Raw genomic sequence first — 19,795 nt, forward strand, 5'->3', positions numbered from 1 at the left:
CGGTATCCTCTACTTGATTGAAAATCTGACAAACTCCGTAAGGACTTTCCGTTTAGCACTGTCACTCTTATGACGTATTTTGGTCAGATAGAAGATATAAAGAATACACAAAAGAGCAACTTACCTGTAGGATTGTCGTAGTATCCCCATATAGGTACGCCCACAGCCGTTGAAGCTAATGCGAAACATATAAAACCCAGACATGTTAGCCCGGCGGCATAAAGTGCTGTTTTCGGTCCAGCCATCTCAAGATCTGCATAATTAACTCGTCTACATTAAATTCGACTTAATGCAAGAAATCGATGCAAGTCATTCCTTCAGATTGTGAGTTATAAGGTCGTTAGCCAATTCTGGCAAATTATTTTCTGAAAATATAAGGAAGAAACCTTCAGTTATTAAAATAATATTGAAGTAGGTTCAAGAACGTAAAATACTATCTACAAGGCAGAGAAAAAAATGTCACAATTCTGCAGTTTACAAAAGAAGTTGATAACATCAATATTTCGTAGGCATTGGAAATCGTTGAATATGGAATGTGTTTGTTAAAAAATGTCTGAATGAAAATCATTGGATTTTTTTATCGCTCTACCGCATATACGATATTTCAGGAACCACCTACCCTATTTCCTTGGAGAAAAAATCCAGGCCCATAAATATTGTTTCTGCTTTGCAGATAGGAAGAATATGGAGAGAGAGAAGCAGGAAGTCCTCTTACCTCAACCTCAGTGAAAAATTGTTATGCCGCTTCTAAGGGCGGAAGGCATTTTTATATCATCATGGGTAAAATTCCTCGTCGGGGGTAGGGCTGGTAAATCAAGCTTTACCATGATGATATCGAAATGATTGCCTTTAATGCGCCACCACTTTTTAAGGTGAGGTAACCGCCACAATTTTCCAAGGAAAAACCTGCCGCTTCTCTATTCATACCTTCCGGGGTGGGATTCCAAATTTAACTGGAGCATTTTGACCTAAAAACAGTCCCATTTTGAAGCACCATAAGCTTTGGGAGTTTCCCTCTTCTCCTGTAAGCCATTATCATTCCCTCCCCTTCCGGAAGTAGTTTTAAACATTCAAGCCTTACCACGATGATGAAAAAAAACTACTTTGAATCATCATCATTTTTTAAGTGAGGTTGGGGGGTGATTGCTGCGAGTGTTCATCGGGGTTCCCCTACACAAACTGTCCATCCTTCTGTGTATGGGGTTAGAAATTTAATCTTTACCTCGAACTATGACTAATGCTACTTCTGCTGCTATCCACTACCATGGCTTGTTTGTAGTTGGGCACATCGCTTTACATGATAGGGTATACAGAACGCTAGAGGATACCGAGGAGGACAAAAACAAGAACATTGTGGATATTAGTCGTTGCTTGATTCTGCTACATTAACGACCTTCCGCAACAAATTTTGTAGTTGGAGATCTGAAACTAATTTTGTGGCTACAATAGTAAGGCTTTAAGGAAAGTAGACCGCCAATTTGAACACCCATTACTTTCTTCGGTACTTGATAGTGCTTAAAAGATGCTTTGCAAGTTATAAGTTTACAGCAGTAGCATAGCTTTCATTACCCACGAAATTGTAACTTTTGGATAATCAACGTATATGCTCCAAAGAAAACAATCCAGTTAAAGGCGAATTCTATATTCAAGAACTTGTTTGCAGTTGAACGAATCTTATCGACTTGTTTCCTGCATCGCAGGATTCACAAGAGACCATGGGTCTCACCAGATGTAACGACGTTTAACCAGATTGACCATGTTCCTGTGAAGGAACAAGTTGAATCTAGCATCCAGTATGCTCATCCTGTGGGGCGAGTTACGATAATCACCGCTAACCCATCAAAGTAACGTATCGATGATGCCCGCTACTAGGTAGGCTGAAGTTAAGCTTCTGAGCTGTTTCACCGCTAGATAATCCTACATCCTAGAGCAATCAACACAAAGCGACCATGATAGCTTCGGCCATAAACTATCGTTGTCAGGTTCCATATTGAAAAGCTCCAGAATGAAGAAATCGCATTGAAATATTGTATGCCGGAACGTTGGAAGAACAAATCCCGGTTGAAAAACGTAATCAAGATTACTACAGAGAAAACCATCGAACATGAACCTTGATGGAAAAGGAGTGAAGGGTTTATAAAGAACGCCAAGAAGCGTCGATGAAATGACGAAAAAAATGACAGCAGGGTTCCAGCCCAGAACTATATTTTGCAGGGGCGCAGCAAAAAATCTTATTGGAATATCTGCAGCAAATTAAGAAAAAAACATGGTTCAATATTTCGGCATAATGGAGCAAATAGCACTGAAAAAAAAATGTGAGAATGGCGACCAATTTTCATGAGCCCATAAAAACTATTTGATCTGACAAAACAATGTGGGAAGATTGGCGCAAGTGCCATTTACTCTGCTGCGAGAACTACAGAGGAATATCGTTGTTATGTAAATGTTACAAAGTGCTATCAAAAATAATCAAAAAATTGCAGTCCTTCTCAAAAAACATTGTTGGCGAATACCAGGAAGAACTTCGATTTGGAAAGTCAGCGACTGATCAGATATTCACAGTGAAGCAGATATTATAGAAGTATTAGGAATATAAGGATGATGTTCAACCCGTTTGGAAGCGTCGTCCTCACGTAATCGAAGAGGAAGATGAAGGACTCATCTGAAGGATCTTGCCAGGAAGCCTCCGCAGACCGAATCTGCTGCCATGGGAACCGGGAGGCCCCTCTGAGAGTACATGTTCCAGGAGAATTCCTGGAGGATGTGTTCTCGATTGACCTCATGTGGAAGTTTTACGGTGGTTGTAATTGTGTCCATATCAGGGGCAGAGCTCCTTGTAGGCTCAAGCGTGGTGTTGTTTTGTAGAACTCTCGGGCCTCTCAACTGCACAGAATTGTTAAATAAGCCTCGCATCCGCTGACATGAATGCTGAGCATGCAATCAGTATACACTAATACTAGCTGCGCCAGTCGCGGAGGGGCTCTGATCATGGTCCCTTATACAGTAGGTATTCACTTTAAACCCCCAGGACCTTCATAACGTTGATGTCCATCAAATGTTCGTTGACTCCAAACAGGCAGACGACAGCATCGATCGGTTGGTACTTCGCAAAATATTGTCATAATTTGAAAGCGAAACTGATTAGATTCAGCAGAGCTACAATGAGTGAGCCTAGCACTTAAAATATAGAACCAATTAGCAACATGTTGTACGGCATAGACTCCGTATTAAAGCAAAACGATAGGCTGGTCCAAAACATTGTTTACAATCACCCTGGAGTATATAGTCCGAAAGATACCATTGGACCTAAATGGTATGCTTCTGTACAAATCATTCCAGATAGTTACTTATTCATCACTACTTCGTTAGACCTCGCTTTCGATCGGCTTGACGAAGTTGTGATGGTAGTTGGTCTAAAGACAAATGTCCAGCACAACCTCCACAAAGTACAGCAGAGAAGTAGATGATACCTGCCTCATCATGAGTAAAAATCAATACTTTCGAATGTTGAGTTCTTAGAAGAGTTTTAAGCCCAGTAAGACCGATGGCGAGTTAGATACGACAAAAGAATTTCCAGAGGCCTACTAGACAAGGTGGAAGGTAAACGAAAACCTGGAAAGCCACAGCGCCACAGCTAAGCTAGTTCCCTGTCCCACAACTAAACCAGACCCCGTTTTCTTTAACCAGTACCATATCTAACTGCGTAAAACCTTACAATGAAGTTTGCACCTTGGGGTTTCACAAGCCATCACAGGCATCAAAGAATCATGTTTTCGAAGTTTGTAAAAAAGTAAGACCAACTTTCAATTTAAATCGTGCGGGTAAAGAGAACATCAAACTTTTTTTTTATAAGTTGGCAGTTCATAGATGTCTGTTAGAGTCTGCTGTGAAAAATTCCATGTCAAAGCATTCATTACTTTTCGTTTAATGCTTGGTTTTGTACGATAGCTCAAGTAGTTAAGGCTTTGGGCTGTCGTAGCGGAAGGTCACGATTCAAATCTTTGGAATGTCTAATTACATTGAACAAAGAAGTTGCAACAAATCGGACACTGGAGAAGAGAACAAGTTGTCCCCCAAATATTGATATATGTCAAATAAAAATCAATACTAGCGACGGAGACGGTGTTGCGTATAAATCCTTCAATAAATTGTTTCCTGCGGAATGAAGATGGTGCAGAAAGCCTGGTCCCAGAAGCCTTTTTTGGAAAGGAATGGAATAAATAGTTCAAAGAAGTTCGTCGAAGTATGTTCCGAACGACCATCAAACCTCTACCGACGAACAACACGTCAAGAAAAATGGAAAACTTGTGCTTGTCTATACTCGAATGACTGTTAGAAGTCTAGCTGATGATGCAAATATTTTGAAACCATCTGTTAACACTCTTTTGAAAGATAATTTGGACCTGGAACGTGTAAATCCCCCACCTGCTAAAACAACTGAATTTCTTTGTAGAATAGCCCTGGTATTTCGTGACTTTTTTGTAGAAAATTCGATGCATATCGTCCCACAGCCAGCGTATTCGCCTGATTTAGCACCGTGTGACTTTTGGTTATTCCCGAAATCCACAAGAGGATTGCGGAAAATCATTTCGATACGACTTTTTGTATCCTAAAACTGAACTGACTGAAGACAGAACTAAGAAATATTATGGAAACTTTGCTCCTTTGCATTGAATATTACAAAAGTGGTTCAATAAATTTCCTTGTGGTCATACGATTACGAAACGCGTTGAGTCCCCAGGACATCTAAACGACATTACAAAAGAAGAAATTATCAAGAAAACCCACAATATTGTGTTGGTTGATCGTTAGATCAAGGTTAGTGAGCTGAGATGGTAGCTATTTCAAATGATACCGTCTTTCAAATTCTGCATGACTACTTGGTCATGAAAAAATCATTGGCAAGATGGGTGCCGCGTTTCCTGACGATGGACGAAAGACGTATTCGTCCAAAGATTTCAAAAAAAAATTTGGAGTCGTTCAAGCCCAATTCAAGCAAATTTTTATACCATTTCGGGATTTTTACGGGCAAATGTGATCTTAAAAAGGCAAAAATGGTTCCGTCGACCGGAAAAGACAGAATGACGATTTTCAAGGATTCCCACGATGTAATCTTCATTCACTTGTTCAAAACTGCAAAGTAATCACCGGACAGTAGTATGACTCTCTATGAAATAAATTTATTGCAGGATTGGTGGAAAAACGGCCCTAATTGAAGAAGACAAAAGCGATTTATTCATTCGCAGGAGCAACAGCAAAATTAGCTAATTCTTGACATGAACTACTTCCTTATCCACTCTATTCACCAAATTTGACTCCGTGCGATTATTTGTTATTTCTTTCCTGAACCACACATCACTGCAAAATTTTGCTGTATAGTTCTGGAATCCTCGTCAAAATTAGAGGCTCAATAAATTTTATTTTTCCGCTCCAGTTAACACTTATCACGATGCTAGTTATTTTTTTATGCCATCACAAAGTATTCATATATAATATAAGCAAGATCAAAAAAAGAAAATCTGGGTCCAGAGTGAATATGGGCCTTAATATCTAATTTCGTTAAATCTCTATTACGGCCTCGTGGCCAATTACCCACTCCCTCTCTTCAGGGCTGACTTTCTCCCTTCCGCAATAGAAGATCCTATCCCTCAGTCAGAAACAAATGGTTCCCGAAATACTACATGTGCGGTAATCCAATAAAAAGGTTTAGTGAAAAGTGGAAATTTCTACGACTAATTTACTTGCATGGGATACTTATATGCATAACAGCACATATCACCCATCCTATTATGCGCTACGTGCATTCCTGTAGCACAGTTCATGTAAATGCAATATTTATGTTTTGATTCGAAGACATATGTATACTTTGCAATCCACCGATTCGTTCTAGGAGACGTGTTATAGGTTTTAATCAGATGACAATTGTGATATGGAAAGCATTACCATCGGTCCCAACTGAACTTCAAATGCCATTTTAAAAGACAGCCCATCTTCCGCCTGCATTAACTGTTGTTGGCGTTGGTGAGGTAACGTTAAACTTAGGTCTTCGGTTGGCGTTCCTGAAATCTGATCGCCATGACTTTATGACACACTTCTTAGTTCTTCTACATAACGCGACATAACTACCGCATGCATTAGTAAATTCGTTTCCCTACCAACGACCGACAAAGAATCGCGACGTTAACTATAGCAACAGTAGGTGGGAGGCCATGGAAAACAAAGCGTCAAAATGTCGAGTAGGAGAAAGTTGAGGAAAATGGCACATGATTGTGAGAAAATCTTTTCAGTAGTCCAATGAACTATTGAGGAAAATAATTTATCTGTGAGTCTCCATGGGGGATTGAGTTCGTTTCATATAGTCAGGGTGGGTCAATAGATACTTATGCTTGGACAAATAAAATGAGATGAGGCGAAGCATATTTCATTTGACAATTGACAAAATTTTATATAGATATGATTGCTTTCCTTTTGTATTCTGGAACAAATTCAGCGGTAACCGTTGTGGGAAATTTGCTTCTTTATAAAGTTAAAATAAACCTCATAGATCTTAAGAGCACCTCCATTCCCGAGTTTCTAATCCATTTTTAGTGGTGCCTAGGGTAGCACCTCGCCCACTTTAACGCTGAGTTTGAGCATCATTTGCCATTCAGTATTATGCCTCCAATCGTTTTTGTCGTGTTACCTCCTCGAGGGTATTTTGCAGCCTAAAGTTAAAAAGCAACTGACAGTTTCGTCCAAGACAGGCAATTCATCAGATATTGCCCCAACTCTGGAGCAATGCGATCGAAAGTGATATTGTTTGCTCCTTTATATATAATATATTCACAGGCTCGACATAAGTGTTATTTATATTAAGGAGGAACACTGTCTGGTTGATCCGGTTCGTCATCAAGTGGATGCGGTGTCAGAACCCACTCAATAATTAAACTAAAAACTACTAATTCGAATTTCGTACCACAGAAGAGTTACTGTGGCATAGCTTTATCTAACATTCAAACGTATAAGTGGTACAAATCATTCAAGGACGTCATTTGGTCAGTGGTTTCCCCCATTCTGGTCGTTCAGTAACATCTTCATCTGACCGAAACATTGATGAAACGATACTCAAGAATCGATACTATAACTTGAGAGCTCATGCTCTTTTATATCCAAATGGATGTTTCAGTAGAGCTGATTAAGAAATTTCTAGCTTACGTTTAGTCAATCAAGTCCCGTAAGTTTAAGGACGCGGTGCGACTTTCCCTTAACATAATAATAATAAATATCCATCCCATCCTTATACAATTTGTGTCCTCCCTGATTATCATGAGTTTTAATCGCGACTGTCGTTTCGTTACACTACCCACCGCCTCAGCTTGTTCTTCCCGAACACATATCATTCCTATGTGCCTGAAGTTCTAACTGGAGCCTAAATTTCTCGCCCCGAATTTAATTTCTGATTAGCTTTGTTCATTTGATCAGGGCGTTTGAGGTCAGAGGCGTTTGTCTTCTGCCGATTTGCAACTTCATACATAGCTTCTGATTTGATAATTCTTCAAGTGGTTTTCATTCTGCTGCTTTAAAGTTTCCTTTCCCGAATGATTGCATCAATCAATTTGTCACTTCGTCTAGAAATACTACGTGTTTCAATGTTTTTTTTGAGTTTGCTGCAAAGGGAATACTCCCAATGTGCCGTTCCTAACCTACTCCTTGGTACTAATTCGTCTATCACAACCACCGAGTGGAAAACGGAAGAGCGGCGTTAGCAAACATATTGAAGAAGACACAAGTTTTTTCTTTCAGTTTTGAGAAATAGGCCAGCATGAAGGACGTACTATCTATTGTGCAAGCAGATAAACTCAACTAAGGACAAATACCTTGTTTTCTTTTGGTATGTTGCAAGTTGGCCTTAGCTCAATTTACAAAGGACAGCTAGATCATGCGCGGGAAAAAGCAGTAAGAACTTGCAAGAGTAATGACTAGCAAGATCTAGATGCAGATTAACATTGCATTCACGGCTTTTATTTGGGCGGGGCGACTGATAAGCATCAACCAGAGGAGAGTTGTTTCAACATTACTCTTAATTGTGCAGGGAGCATTTAGGATATTTGTTCAGGGTGCATCATCGCAGGGGTTATCCTTGTAGATATTTTAAAGTATGGGGTCAATTATATATTCAAAAAAATAATCCGTTCAACAAGCAGGACTCCGAGAAGCCAGTAAGTAATTGTACAGAAGATTATAACAAAGGCGTCGTTAACTGTTAAAGTACCGAAGGACTCAGACACTCTGTATATCATCTGACAGATCCGGCATCAAGTGGGAAGACTTAGGAACCCCTTAATCCGAAAAGAATATAGTTCTGCTTCGACTGATTTACGCTGAACTTGCAAGGTGGTTTTTCGTTCAATATAACACAACCACTTCGGTCACGGTGCGCCCAGAGCAGAGCTACGCAAACATTTGATGAGTTGCCTCTCCTGGGATGAGACCACAAGTCATCGTTTTTTTGAAAATTGTTTCTCTCCGATTGGCCCGGTTCGCCATCAAGTGGAGCGTCGAGTTTTATAAAGAAGAGGATGTGGAGAGATTATTTGCAACAGATAAGAAAAATAAACCAACTTGACGCCAACGAAAGCTTACTTGTGCTGCTCAGTCGTGTTGAACTTAAGGGAGGTTTTGCAGTCAATTACTAAAAATTGTAGTAATATACTATTATCAACTTTATTTGAATAGATACCGGTATAGAAGCTATTTCGGAGCCTAGGCACCATATAGTGGCAGCTTCCTGTTTTTTCAGGTTTTTCCGTTTGGTCCGTGAAAGAAATAATCACTTCTGAACCCACCTCGCCAACAAACGTCAAAACTAAGACCAGTTTCAGGAAGTACTAACCGAGAGCTTTCACTTGATACCCCACATGATTATATATTTGGTGAACAAAAAAGTACACCCCCCTTTTGCAAACCCCCCTTCTAATTCCATGTAGAATGATGTAATTCACTGTATGGATGAGCGTTCACAGTTCCCAACTTTCCCCCAAATTTGGTGTCAATCACTATAACCGTTTCCAAGAAAAATGCGTGTGACAGACGAACAGACAGACAGTAAACCGATTTTAATAAGCTTTTGTTTTACACAAAACATTGAAAACAATTCGGAGCATACATACTTTGTGATCAAACAAAACGCCTAAAACGGATAGCTCCAAAATTGGAAAGTATTGGATATGGATATGGGAATAAGTTTCATCCTTTTTTAGAAAGTTTTTTCTTTTATTTATTTAAATAATAATAATAAATGATATCATCAGATGTACCAGGTGTACTCTTCTTTTTCTACAGCCTTTGTCCCGTTCACAAGCGGGGTCGGCTCGTCGTGATCGGCTTCGCCATTTGGCACTATCGAATGCCTGATCTGGGTGCAATCTCAAGGCTTTCAAATCCCCATCCAGCGTATCAAGCCACCGTTGTTTAGGTCTGCCTTTTGGTCGTTTACCATCGACTTCGATGTTCAGATCAATCTTTGCAAGTGAATTCTCGTTTGCACGAATTGCGTGACCATACCATCGAAGACGCCTCTCTCGCAACTTTTCCACGATCGATGCAACCCCATAACGATCGCGGATATCCTCATTTCGGATGTGCTCTAAACGTGTCACGCCACTAGTCCAACGTAGCATCTTCGTCTCCATTACCGCAAGACGCCGTTCATTGTCTTTTATGGTCGGCCAACACTCAGAACCATAGAGAGCGACTGGACGGACGACATTGCGGTAAATTTTAGATTTGAGACGTTCGTTGATACGTCGATCACAAAGGACACCAGTTCACGCCACTTTATCCAGGTTGCGTTAATGCGTGAAGCAATTTCATAACGCAGCTCTCCATTGGCTGATAGCGTTGACCCGAGGTATTTAAATCCCTCAGTTCTGGGCAGATCACTGCCGCTGACAGTGATTGTGCCTGTTTCATGGGGATCGGTCGTCAAAAATTCAGTTTTGTTTAAATTCAATCTGAGACCGTGTTGCATGAGGCGATCATTCCATTTTTGAACAAGTTGCTCGAGATCATTTTTGCTATCAGATGCTAGGAAAACATCATCTGCATAAAGCAGTGTGTAGGGCGCTGGACGTTGGATATCCCGTGTGACGGTGTCCATAACAAGGACAAAGAGGAGTGGTGAGAGGGCACTTCCTTGATGAACTCCAACAGAGACACGAAGCGGTTTTGATACACCCGCCATACTTCGAACTTTACTTTTCGGATCATGGTAGAGCAATTGAACCCAGCGCGCGAGTTCTTCTGGCACGAAGTGTTGTCGTAAAGCATACCAGATGAGTTCGTGTGGTACACGGTCAAACGCTTTCTCTAGATCCAGAAAGGCAATGTAAAGAGGGCGATGCTTCTCACGGTGTTTCTCCATGAGTAACCGCGCAGCGTGTATTGCGTCAGTAGTTCCGCAGTTCTTGACAAATCCGGCTTGATTCACGGTTATTTCAACGATTTCGCGAATACGGTTGTCAAGAATGCGTTCAAAAATCTTCATGGTATGGAAAAGTAACCGGATCGGACGGTAATTTGAACATTCTGCTGGGCTACCTTTCTTTTTCCATATTGGAACAGTGGTACTTTCTTGCCAGTCAGATGGTGTTCTTCCTTCCTGAATAACCCGGTTAAAAAATTCACTGAGCCACAGTGTTGGGTCCCAGCTCTTCTCTTTCCAGAGCTCAGATGCGATGTCGTCAGGTCCTGTTGTTTTCCCCGATTTCATTTGTTTTATTGCCTCCTCGACTTCAGTTGCGCTGACTGGTGGAACTGCTCCAAATGTCGGCAATGATTGTGGAAGTGGAGGATGAGCAAATTCTTCAGTTGAAATCTGCTCGAAGTATTCTCGCCATCTATCCGTTGCGGCTCGACGGTTGGTAAGCAAAGTACCGTTCTTGTCATTAACACAACAGAAGTGTTCGATATCCTGTGTGCGTTCATCACGGCTTTTAGCAAGTCGATACAGATCTCTCTCGCCATCCCGAGTGCCCAGTTTATCGTAAAGATTTTTGAAATGTTTCGCTCGGGTGACAGCGGTTTTTTCGATAGATGGCGTTCTATGTTTTGTGTCACTGTTGATCACCTGACCTGTCATTCTGTTTAGTTGTTGTCGAGTGTCTAAACTGCGTTGACGTTTCCCCAAAAAGTTCCTCCAGCAAGTTTTTATTGCGTATCAAAAATTTCGCCGTACATACCGAATTTCGAGCATATACGCCATACGTTTCTTTAATGTTCAATCAAGGAAAAAAGTGTCCGAGAGCCACTGTGCACTTGTGGAAGTTTCTGGCGTTCGTGCATTAACACTTCGAACATGTGAAACGTGGTTTCGATAATTCAAACATGGAGATTTCGACCTGAACGACGCCGGACGCTCCGGCAAGCGGCCCCATCGGATTACCACCTCTGTGCTCGTTGGGCCACGCACTTTCTGAGAAGCGCTTCGACTCGTACGAAAATTTGCGGAAATGGCCCACTGAGTGGTTTATCTCCAAAGACAGTCAATTCTACTGGCATGGTATTCACAAATTACCAGAAAGGTGGAAAAAATGTGTAGAAAGCGATGGAAAATATTTCGAATAAAATAAGTATTACGTTTCTCTTGGAATCATGTGTTTTATTCACAAAAAAAAAAATTAAATTAATTAGGAGTACACCACGATATAATTTTTTAGGCATGAGTATTCTATATTTTATAGATACATATATATATTTTTCGTCGCTAAGGGTTACTGTAATAACCTGAGTCAAATCAGGGTAATAATCCCGGTCGAGCGCAATGCTGACCACATTGCCTCCTACAGTGTACTGAAGTGTACCGTTACGGTCTTGAATGAAGTGTTCTAACACACTTCAAGGTCCTAATCCAACATGAATTGTTGCGGCAATGATTATTATTATTATTAAGGGTTACTGTAATGTATTCATTTTTCATCATCAGTAACAATGTGGTACTAGAAACTTTTACTTTTCTGTCGTTCACTTAATGTTGCATCTGATTCATCGCCTTTTGGGCCATTCCCATCGTGTGCAAACGTTTACCATCGAATGCCAATTACTTCGATCGAAGCCTCACACATGAACCTTTAAATCCGAAGTTTAGTTTGCTAAAAAGGGAGGAAACTAATTCCTATACCTAAAATTTTGGCGGGATAAGGAGTTTTGTTGGCAAATGGGCCAGTAAATGTCAGGATATAGGCCCGACAGGGAAGAACCAAAGAAGAAAATGACAACAAAATATCTGGAGAGACTGATCGTCAAATAATGTTGATGTTAAAGATGATGTGAACGCAGTGAACCAACCGGCAGAATCAACTAGGAGTAAGAACACCCTTTTTTGATAATGCTCAATAATTTGGATTGATATCGAATAGCTGTCCCCCAATTTTTCAGCTTCTCTTTCTACAAAGACCCCTACTTGTTACTTAAAAATGTGTTGATAAGCAAAAGGGACCCCAGGAGAATCAACAATTTACAATGATAACTAAAAACATAAATATATTCAACATATTTCATTAATTTGGTTGGTTATAATATGGTTGATAGGATTCATTCGCCAGTTATTTTATACATGCATTTTGATCTATTTTTGGTTTTAATATTTGGGTATTCTTTTCAGCCTCTATTAGTCTACGTCAATATCTTAATTTTTCGGATGATAAAAGCAAAAGTTTTCATTCACCTTCTAGGCAAAAATATTTTCCCATTAATGATGTCTCATTTATATTACTTAATCGATCATCATACCAAACATCTTCCACAACTTCTACCAAAATGACTTTTCTACCTCATTTTCCCCTATTGCATGCTATCGTGGATTATAACAATCTTGTTGCCTACAATTTTCTGGCCTATTTACAAACGGTAGATGGTTAACAAACCGTGGAAGCTACCATTGGGGATGCGGTTTCGCCAGCATTGGTACTAGCCGCGGTAGTAACAATGAAGAAAACTGAGCAGGTCGCGAGAAATTGGGTCAAATTTAATATTTTATCCTCACACTGGCCGGAAGGGCAGGGTGCGAAAAACACCGGGAGTAACAATAGCAGGGCATGGTAGATGAGACCAGTTAAAATTCCCACAATAACCTATGCTCGTGTCTGCTGTATCGATTAGTAAGTGTTTACTGTCTCCTAGGTATTTGTGGAAAAAGCGCTTCGAAATCCGGTTAGTGGCAGTCTTTTCTATGGATTATGGAATGGCCACGTGACAATGATGAGATAATCTTCAACTCTGGTAGGAGTAATGCTACGCGACAATGGTTTAGGTGTGACAACTATTTTAATGAGTTTTCTCGGCGTAGGTTGGAAAATGTCAACAAATACTTTCTTATCAGTTTGTAAATTGAGCAGTTTTAATTTCCGCAAAATTGAATATTACAAGAAACAGTACAAAAACGTGAAGCAACGAAATGGTCTTGAATATTGAGAAATGTTCACGTTGTTGGAGCAGAAATTATATCGAATTGATGCCAATAAAATAACATCAACTAATTGCTCGATACGCTATTGAAATAACAAGAGCGAACGGAGCCAATGTTTATGTGAATACACGAGTTTACATCAAAATTTTAGTTTCCCAAGGCGACTTCATAGTTTTTATGTCCCAAGTATCTGGTCGTTCCCTACAATCAGTTGGAGTTGATGATACCCACACAATCTTTGTTCTTTGATATCACATTATATCATACTATATACAATGTACTTTTTCAATGAGGCAAATTCACTTGATTTCTTTAAAGCAAGTAATTCAACTTTTTCCCCTGCATGGAGCGATCGCTCAAGTCAACCAGCAGTACCAGCAGAAATTCGCCGAGCAATCATATTCAAATAATTAATTCGAATGCAACATAGGGATACATGGCAGATTCAATCTCCTCGACTGCATTCCATTTTGGGAAAATGACAAATAATTTACAAATGCAAGGATAGAAATTCCTTCAGTAGAAAAATTCATTCGTTTGCCAACCATGATAAACGTATTTTTGCAAAATATTGCTCTCGTTCTATGTAAATTAGGATCCGCCCCTCCAAAAGAAAATGATGATCTATTGTAAAAGGAACTATAAAAATTGACGAATTTTGACCATTCGAATTCCGCCAGCATCTAAGTGTATACCACAACGTTTTTGCTCAGTAGTAGTGTAGTTCCGCTTTGATTAAACAAACTTTTTCTGTTTAAGGATTGAGTGAATCCTGGTTCCGCATTTACTTATTGATACGACATGAAAGTGAATTATATCCAAGATGAAAGCCGCTTTGTTCAGGCTGAAGCAAGTCTTTTGTTTAAGGATTGAGATGAATTTGAAACAGGGACATATTTTGACCAAAAAATGTAAGAGAAATCCCCAATCGATCCGGTCCGTTATCAAGTGACATATCTATCAGCGGTGAAAACAGAGGGGGTAGTTATATCAAAACCGTTGACATCACCTACACATTCCAGAAAACCATCATAGTTATTTAACCGATTTCGAACTCTAGAATTCAAAGTTGGGACCAGCTCAAATTGTTCATCCCTATATATCGACTTCTTTCATGACAGTATACATCAGTTCAGTGCGTGTTTTACATAGAACCACTTAATCCCTACTGTCTTAAAAAAATGCCCTTTTCTGTCCTTTCTAATTAGTCACTGCCTGCTGAAAGCCCACTTTCTCGCGAGCTGGAAGTATATTCAAATCATTCGTACCTCAAAAAAGAATCAAAATCCTCTCCTTCCTGATAGTGCCAAAATCTTCGAGCGAACCATCAAACTCATCATCCATGAGCACTGCTATAGCAACAATACTATCCCAAATTTGCAGTTCGCCAATCGAACAGGTCATTTGGTGGAACACGACATGCTTGTCCTCAAAACCGATATCTTGTCTGGTGTTTACCGCAAGACAACTACAATAGCCTGCCTCCTTGATATAAGGAAAGCTTTTGACTCCGTACGACAATACGTCTATAATATACAAGCTTAATAACATCTTAAATTTCTACCCTCAACTCTGTAAGTTAACCTTTAGCTTTCTAAATTGTCGGCAATTCCAAATGAAAGTTCAACAACAGCTCTTTTCTCCCTATCCCACAAGGATCCGTTTTTTCCCCAACCCTTTTCTCGCTCTTCACAGCAAACAATCCTAAACCTGTTCCTAGTCGCAATCCCATCAGGATCCTCCAATATGCCGATGACCTCATAATTTACACCTCCACGAAGGACATAGTATGCGGGCAAGCTCGTCTGAATTCATATTCGGACGAGCTTTACCGATATCTTACCAGGTGGAAACTAGTCCTTAATCTTCAAAAATGCCAAACGATTGTCTTCCGGGGGAAAAAATTGAGGATGACTTCCGACATCAAGAACCCGTCTCACCTCATTAATTCATCAATCCACATTCCTAATGTTAAACAAGTCGTCTATCTGGGCGTCACCATCACCTTTAACTTACCCAGTATCCCTCATGTTATCAAGGTACTAAACCATGTAAGCTGTGCCTTCAAATTCCTATATCCTATCCGTCGGTTTATTAAACCCACTCCGTCAAGGGTCAAAATTTTCTGCTACAAACAGTTGATTAGACCTTTGGTCATTTCGGATTCATCGTTTGGACGGATACCTCTCCTAGGCAAATAGAAAGGCTACGCCTCAAGGAAATCAAGCAAATCCTCCGCAGGAAAACCGTCAAGGCCGGCGGGTTTATCACGTTTGAGCATGTTAACGGCTTGTTTGAAAGAGAAATACAGATCTGCATATTACGGCGGCCAAATCTTATATGAGTCAGAATCGTGTTGAAGTGCTCCTTCCACTCTATTAGCTGCTCATTATCATGAATGAGAAGCCTATAATTGACGTCCCTCATAACATCGGTACACGCTAACAAATTCGTTGTTATTTACGACAGCTTCTGCTTCCTTCGGGTGATGGTGTCACAAATGAAGTTTGTGACATTCTATATTACGCTGGAATTTTAGTAGTAATGGAGCTCACCCAGCTCGCAGCCAAAAACAGAGCTACAGTTCCTTACATTCATCGATTCATGATCACGCTTCCTCAATTAGGCAAGTTTTATCCTTTTATGACGACGCCAGATATAAAACACTTTTGATTTTGTTTGTCGTTTGTGAAACGAGAACGTTTTCCGACTCCTGGACGGCAGCCTGACACCGCTCCAGCACCTCTTTTGTTATGTACATTCAGAAGACTATTCCTAAATATACTTCTGAGCGCGACATAATTAGATATTCGTTGCTGATCAGTCGAAATCCAACTGGCTTTATAGCAGCTTCTGTGCTAACAGCGTAATGCCGATTACAAAATGGTAAATATTGCAGGAGTCTGTGGACTTCTCGTTGCTATTACCGTCAGCAAGAAGACAAGGCACAATACTACCCCATCATCGAGTGTCGAGTAAGGTATTATCAGAGCCTAACTTGACATTCAGATCACCCATCAAGATCACAACGTCAGCCTTAGTAAATCTCTCCTGAACTGCGTGCAGTTGCTCATAGAAAGCACCCTTTTCCTCTACATTGGAAATCTCCGGTGGTGGCTAGAAATGCACAATTGTGATAATCGTTAATTTGGATTAAAATTTCGCAGTCAAGATTCTGTCAGAAACCGACGCCCAGGTCATGAAAGCGCATCTTGTGGCAGCTGTCAGCAATATTCTGACATCAGATTTGCGTTTCCTCCCACTACACTTTCCAGAGTAGAAAGGAAAAATATCGCAAAAGGAGGGGAGTACTATCCAAAGTCTCAACATTTCACTTCGCTTAGGCCCAGAATGTCCTGGAATTCTTGCTCAAGTTAGAGAATACTGTTGTCGGGGAATTTGTGCATTTTCCAGAAACTAATAATAAGTCAAAGGGTAGTATAGGTCCCGGGGCGAAACGTAGATTGGTACCCACGATGGAGCATAAAACCTGGGAAATGCCTGCTGAACCAACACCAACAGCTCTACTACCAAACCCTATCTCCACCTCCACGTGGTGACCGCTGGGAGCGTTGCAAGAGATGCGATGGACAGGGACCGGTTTCCTGGAGAAGAGCCACTATACCATATATTACAGCGGCCATCCAGTAAACCATGTGCTCGGAGTAGGTTTCTTAGTCAGCCAAAAAATGAAACCTGCTGTTATCGGCTTTGAAAGTATAAGCGAACGGCTATGCACTCTGCGCTTGCGAGGCAAGTTTAGAAATATAAGCCTCATAAACGTTCACGCCCCTACAGAGGAGACTGCAGAGTCGGAGAAGGATACCTTCTACGAGGCAGTAGAAAGAGCCCTCGAAGCCTGTCCCAGATATGATATCAAAATCATACTTGGGGATTTTAACAGCCAAGTAGGGAAGGAGCCCGTATTCAGGCGATACGTTGGCTCCCATAGCTTACACGAAAAAACAAATGATAACGGACTGCGGACTATTCAATTAGCAGGGTCACACGAAATGGTTGTTGGAAGTACCTGGTTTGCTTGGAAAGCGGCCCACAAACATACGTGGGCCTCTCCAGACGGGACCACTTTCAACCAAATTGACCACGGGTTGATCGAACGCCGTCACCTCTCAGCCTTGATGAATGTCAGAACATATAGGGGGGCCAATATAGACTCGGATCACTATCTCGTTGGCATGGTGCTCCGAGCTCGAATAACAATACCACCTAGAATCCCCTCTGACAATCAGGTGAGAGTGAACACTAAAGCCATCCACAACACAACCCTCCGTGACACCTATAAGAGGGAAATGGATGCCGCAATAACCGCAGTCAATAGAGGACCTGGAGATGAAGCATCAACTAATGATCTTCACAACCACCTGAAGAACGTTATCATGGATACGGCCACAAATATACTTGGCCCCAGCCGCAAAAGGAGTCGGAACGGCTGGTTTGACGATGAATGTAAGCTAGCAACGGAACGGAAGAATGCCGCATACCGAGTAATGTTGCATTCTCAAAGAACGCGAGCGGAGAAGCGACTTCACAGACGGAAAAAGGAAGCCTGGGAGAACCAACAAGTCTGTGAACTAGAAAAGTACAGGGAGCAACCGCACCAGGCGCGCAAGTTTTACCAACAAGTCAGCAAGATGAAGCCTTATACACCTCGATGCTCATCCTGCCGAGACAAAGAGGGAAATCTGATTTCCGACAGAATGGGCATATTAGAGCGATGGGTTGAGTACTTTGATGAGCTACTGAACAACCAGAACATCGGCGAGTTGGAGGTCCCGCCAACTGAAGACGACGGACAAATACTGCCACCACCAAGTTTAGGAGAAACAGTCCGTGCAATTCATCGGCTAAAAAATCATAAGTCGCCAGGAGCCGATGGAATTACAGCCGAATTGGTTAAATATGGAGGCGACCAGTTACACCAAGTGGTTCATCAACTTGTGCTCAAGGTATGGGACAGCGAATCAATACCTGACGATTGGCAGCGAGGCATAATCTGTCTCATACATAAAAAGGGAGATATCACACAGTGCAGCAATTATAGAGGCATCACGTTGCTGAGTACCATCTATTAGATATTCTCCACTATCTTGCTAGGCCGGATAGCCCCATACGCCCAGAACATCATTGGCCCATACCAAAGAGGCTTCACTCCAGGCAAATCAGCAACAGATCAGATTTTCTCTCTGCGGCAGGCGATGGAAAAACTGTTGGAATATGGACAACAGTTGCACCATCTGTTCATCGACTTTAAAGCCGCCTATGATAGCATAGCCAGGGTAAAACTGTACACGGCCATGAGAGAATTCGGTATCCCGACGAAATTAATAAGACTGACTAGGCTGACCCTGACCAATGTGCGAGGCCAGATAAAAGCAGCAGGATCACTCTCAAGACCATTCGACATCAACAACGGTCTACGACAAGGGGATGCGCTATCATGCGTCCTCTTTAACCTGGCCCTCGAGAAGGTGATCCGTGATGCTGAGGTGAATGCAAGAGGTACGATCCTCTTCAAGTCCACCCAACTACTGGCCTATGCTGACGATATCGACATCATGGGAAGAACCACCCGAGACGTTCAAACTGCCTTCATCCAGATCGAGCAGGCGGCGCGAGATCTTGGGCTGCACATCAATGAAGGCAAGACAAAATATATGGTGGCAACGTCAGCACCGAAGACGAATCAACGAACAACATCAAACCGCACTGGTCAAACACAAGCACGAACAAGAATAAGGATAGGGGAATACAACTTTGAGACCGTTGACAATTTCTCCTATCTAGGGTCGAAAATCACAACCGATAACAACTACGATGATGAAATCCGCGCACGGTTGTTGTCAGCCAACAGAGCCTACTTCAGCTTACAAAGACTGTTCCGCTCGAAACGTCTCACCATAGGGTCAAAGCTCTTACTGTACAAGACTATGATCTTGCCAGTCCTCATGTATTCCTCGGAAACTTGGGTTCTTAGCAAGAAAAATTGCGAACTCTTGGCCGCGTTCGAGAGAAGAATCCTCCGAAGAATTTTTGGCCCCCTACATGAGGATGGACGATTTCGTAGCCTACACAATGACGAAATCTATGAGTGATACCATGACCCACCCGGAAAGTCTATAAGGGCAATATCTATGGTAGGAAAAGAAGACGAGGCAGACCCTGCCTAAGATGGAGCGATGGCGTGGGTCAGGACGCCAGACAGCTTTTAGGGATATCGAATTGGTGGACCTCGGCGCAAAACCGGGATGTCTGGAGTTCCTTATTAAGGCAGGCCTAGACCGGATACCGGTTGTTGCGCCGTTGATGATGATGAATAATAAGTCGTTTTCG

At 41.5% G+C, this 19,795-nt stretch overlaps 1 protein-coding gene across 1 annotated transcript in view; it reads right to left on the reverse strand.

Moving 5' to 3' along the window:
- The window catches only part of LOC119648757, a 95,059-nt gene that overhangs the window by 10,417 nt on the left and 64,847 nt on the right, over positions 1-19,795 (reverse strand). Inside the window, exon 2 of the mRNA XM_038050583.1 lies at positions 125-365. Coding sequence (XP_037906511.1) covers positions 125-245 — 121 coding nt within the window. The 5' untranslated portion in view covers positions 246-365. The remainder of the gene's footprint in view (positions 1-124; positions 366-19,795) is intronic.

This window comes from Hermetia illucens, chromosome 2 (genome assembly GCF_905115235.1).
Source record: "Hermetia illucens chromosome 2, iHerIll2.2.curated.20191125, whole genome shotgun sequence".
Taxonomy (NCBI): domain Eukaryota; kingdom Metazoa; phylum Arthropoda; class Insecta; order Diptera; family Stratiomyidae; genus Hermetia; species Hermetia illucens.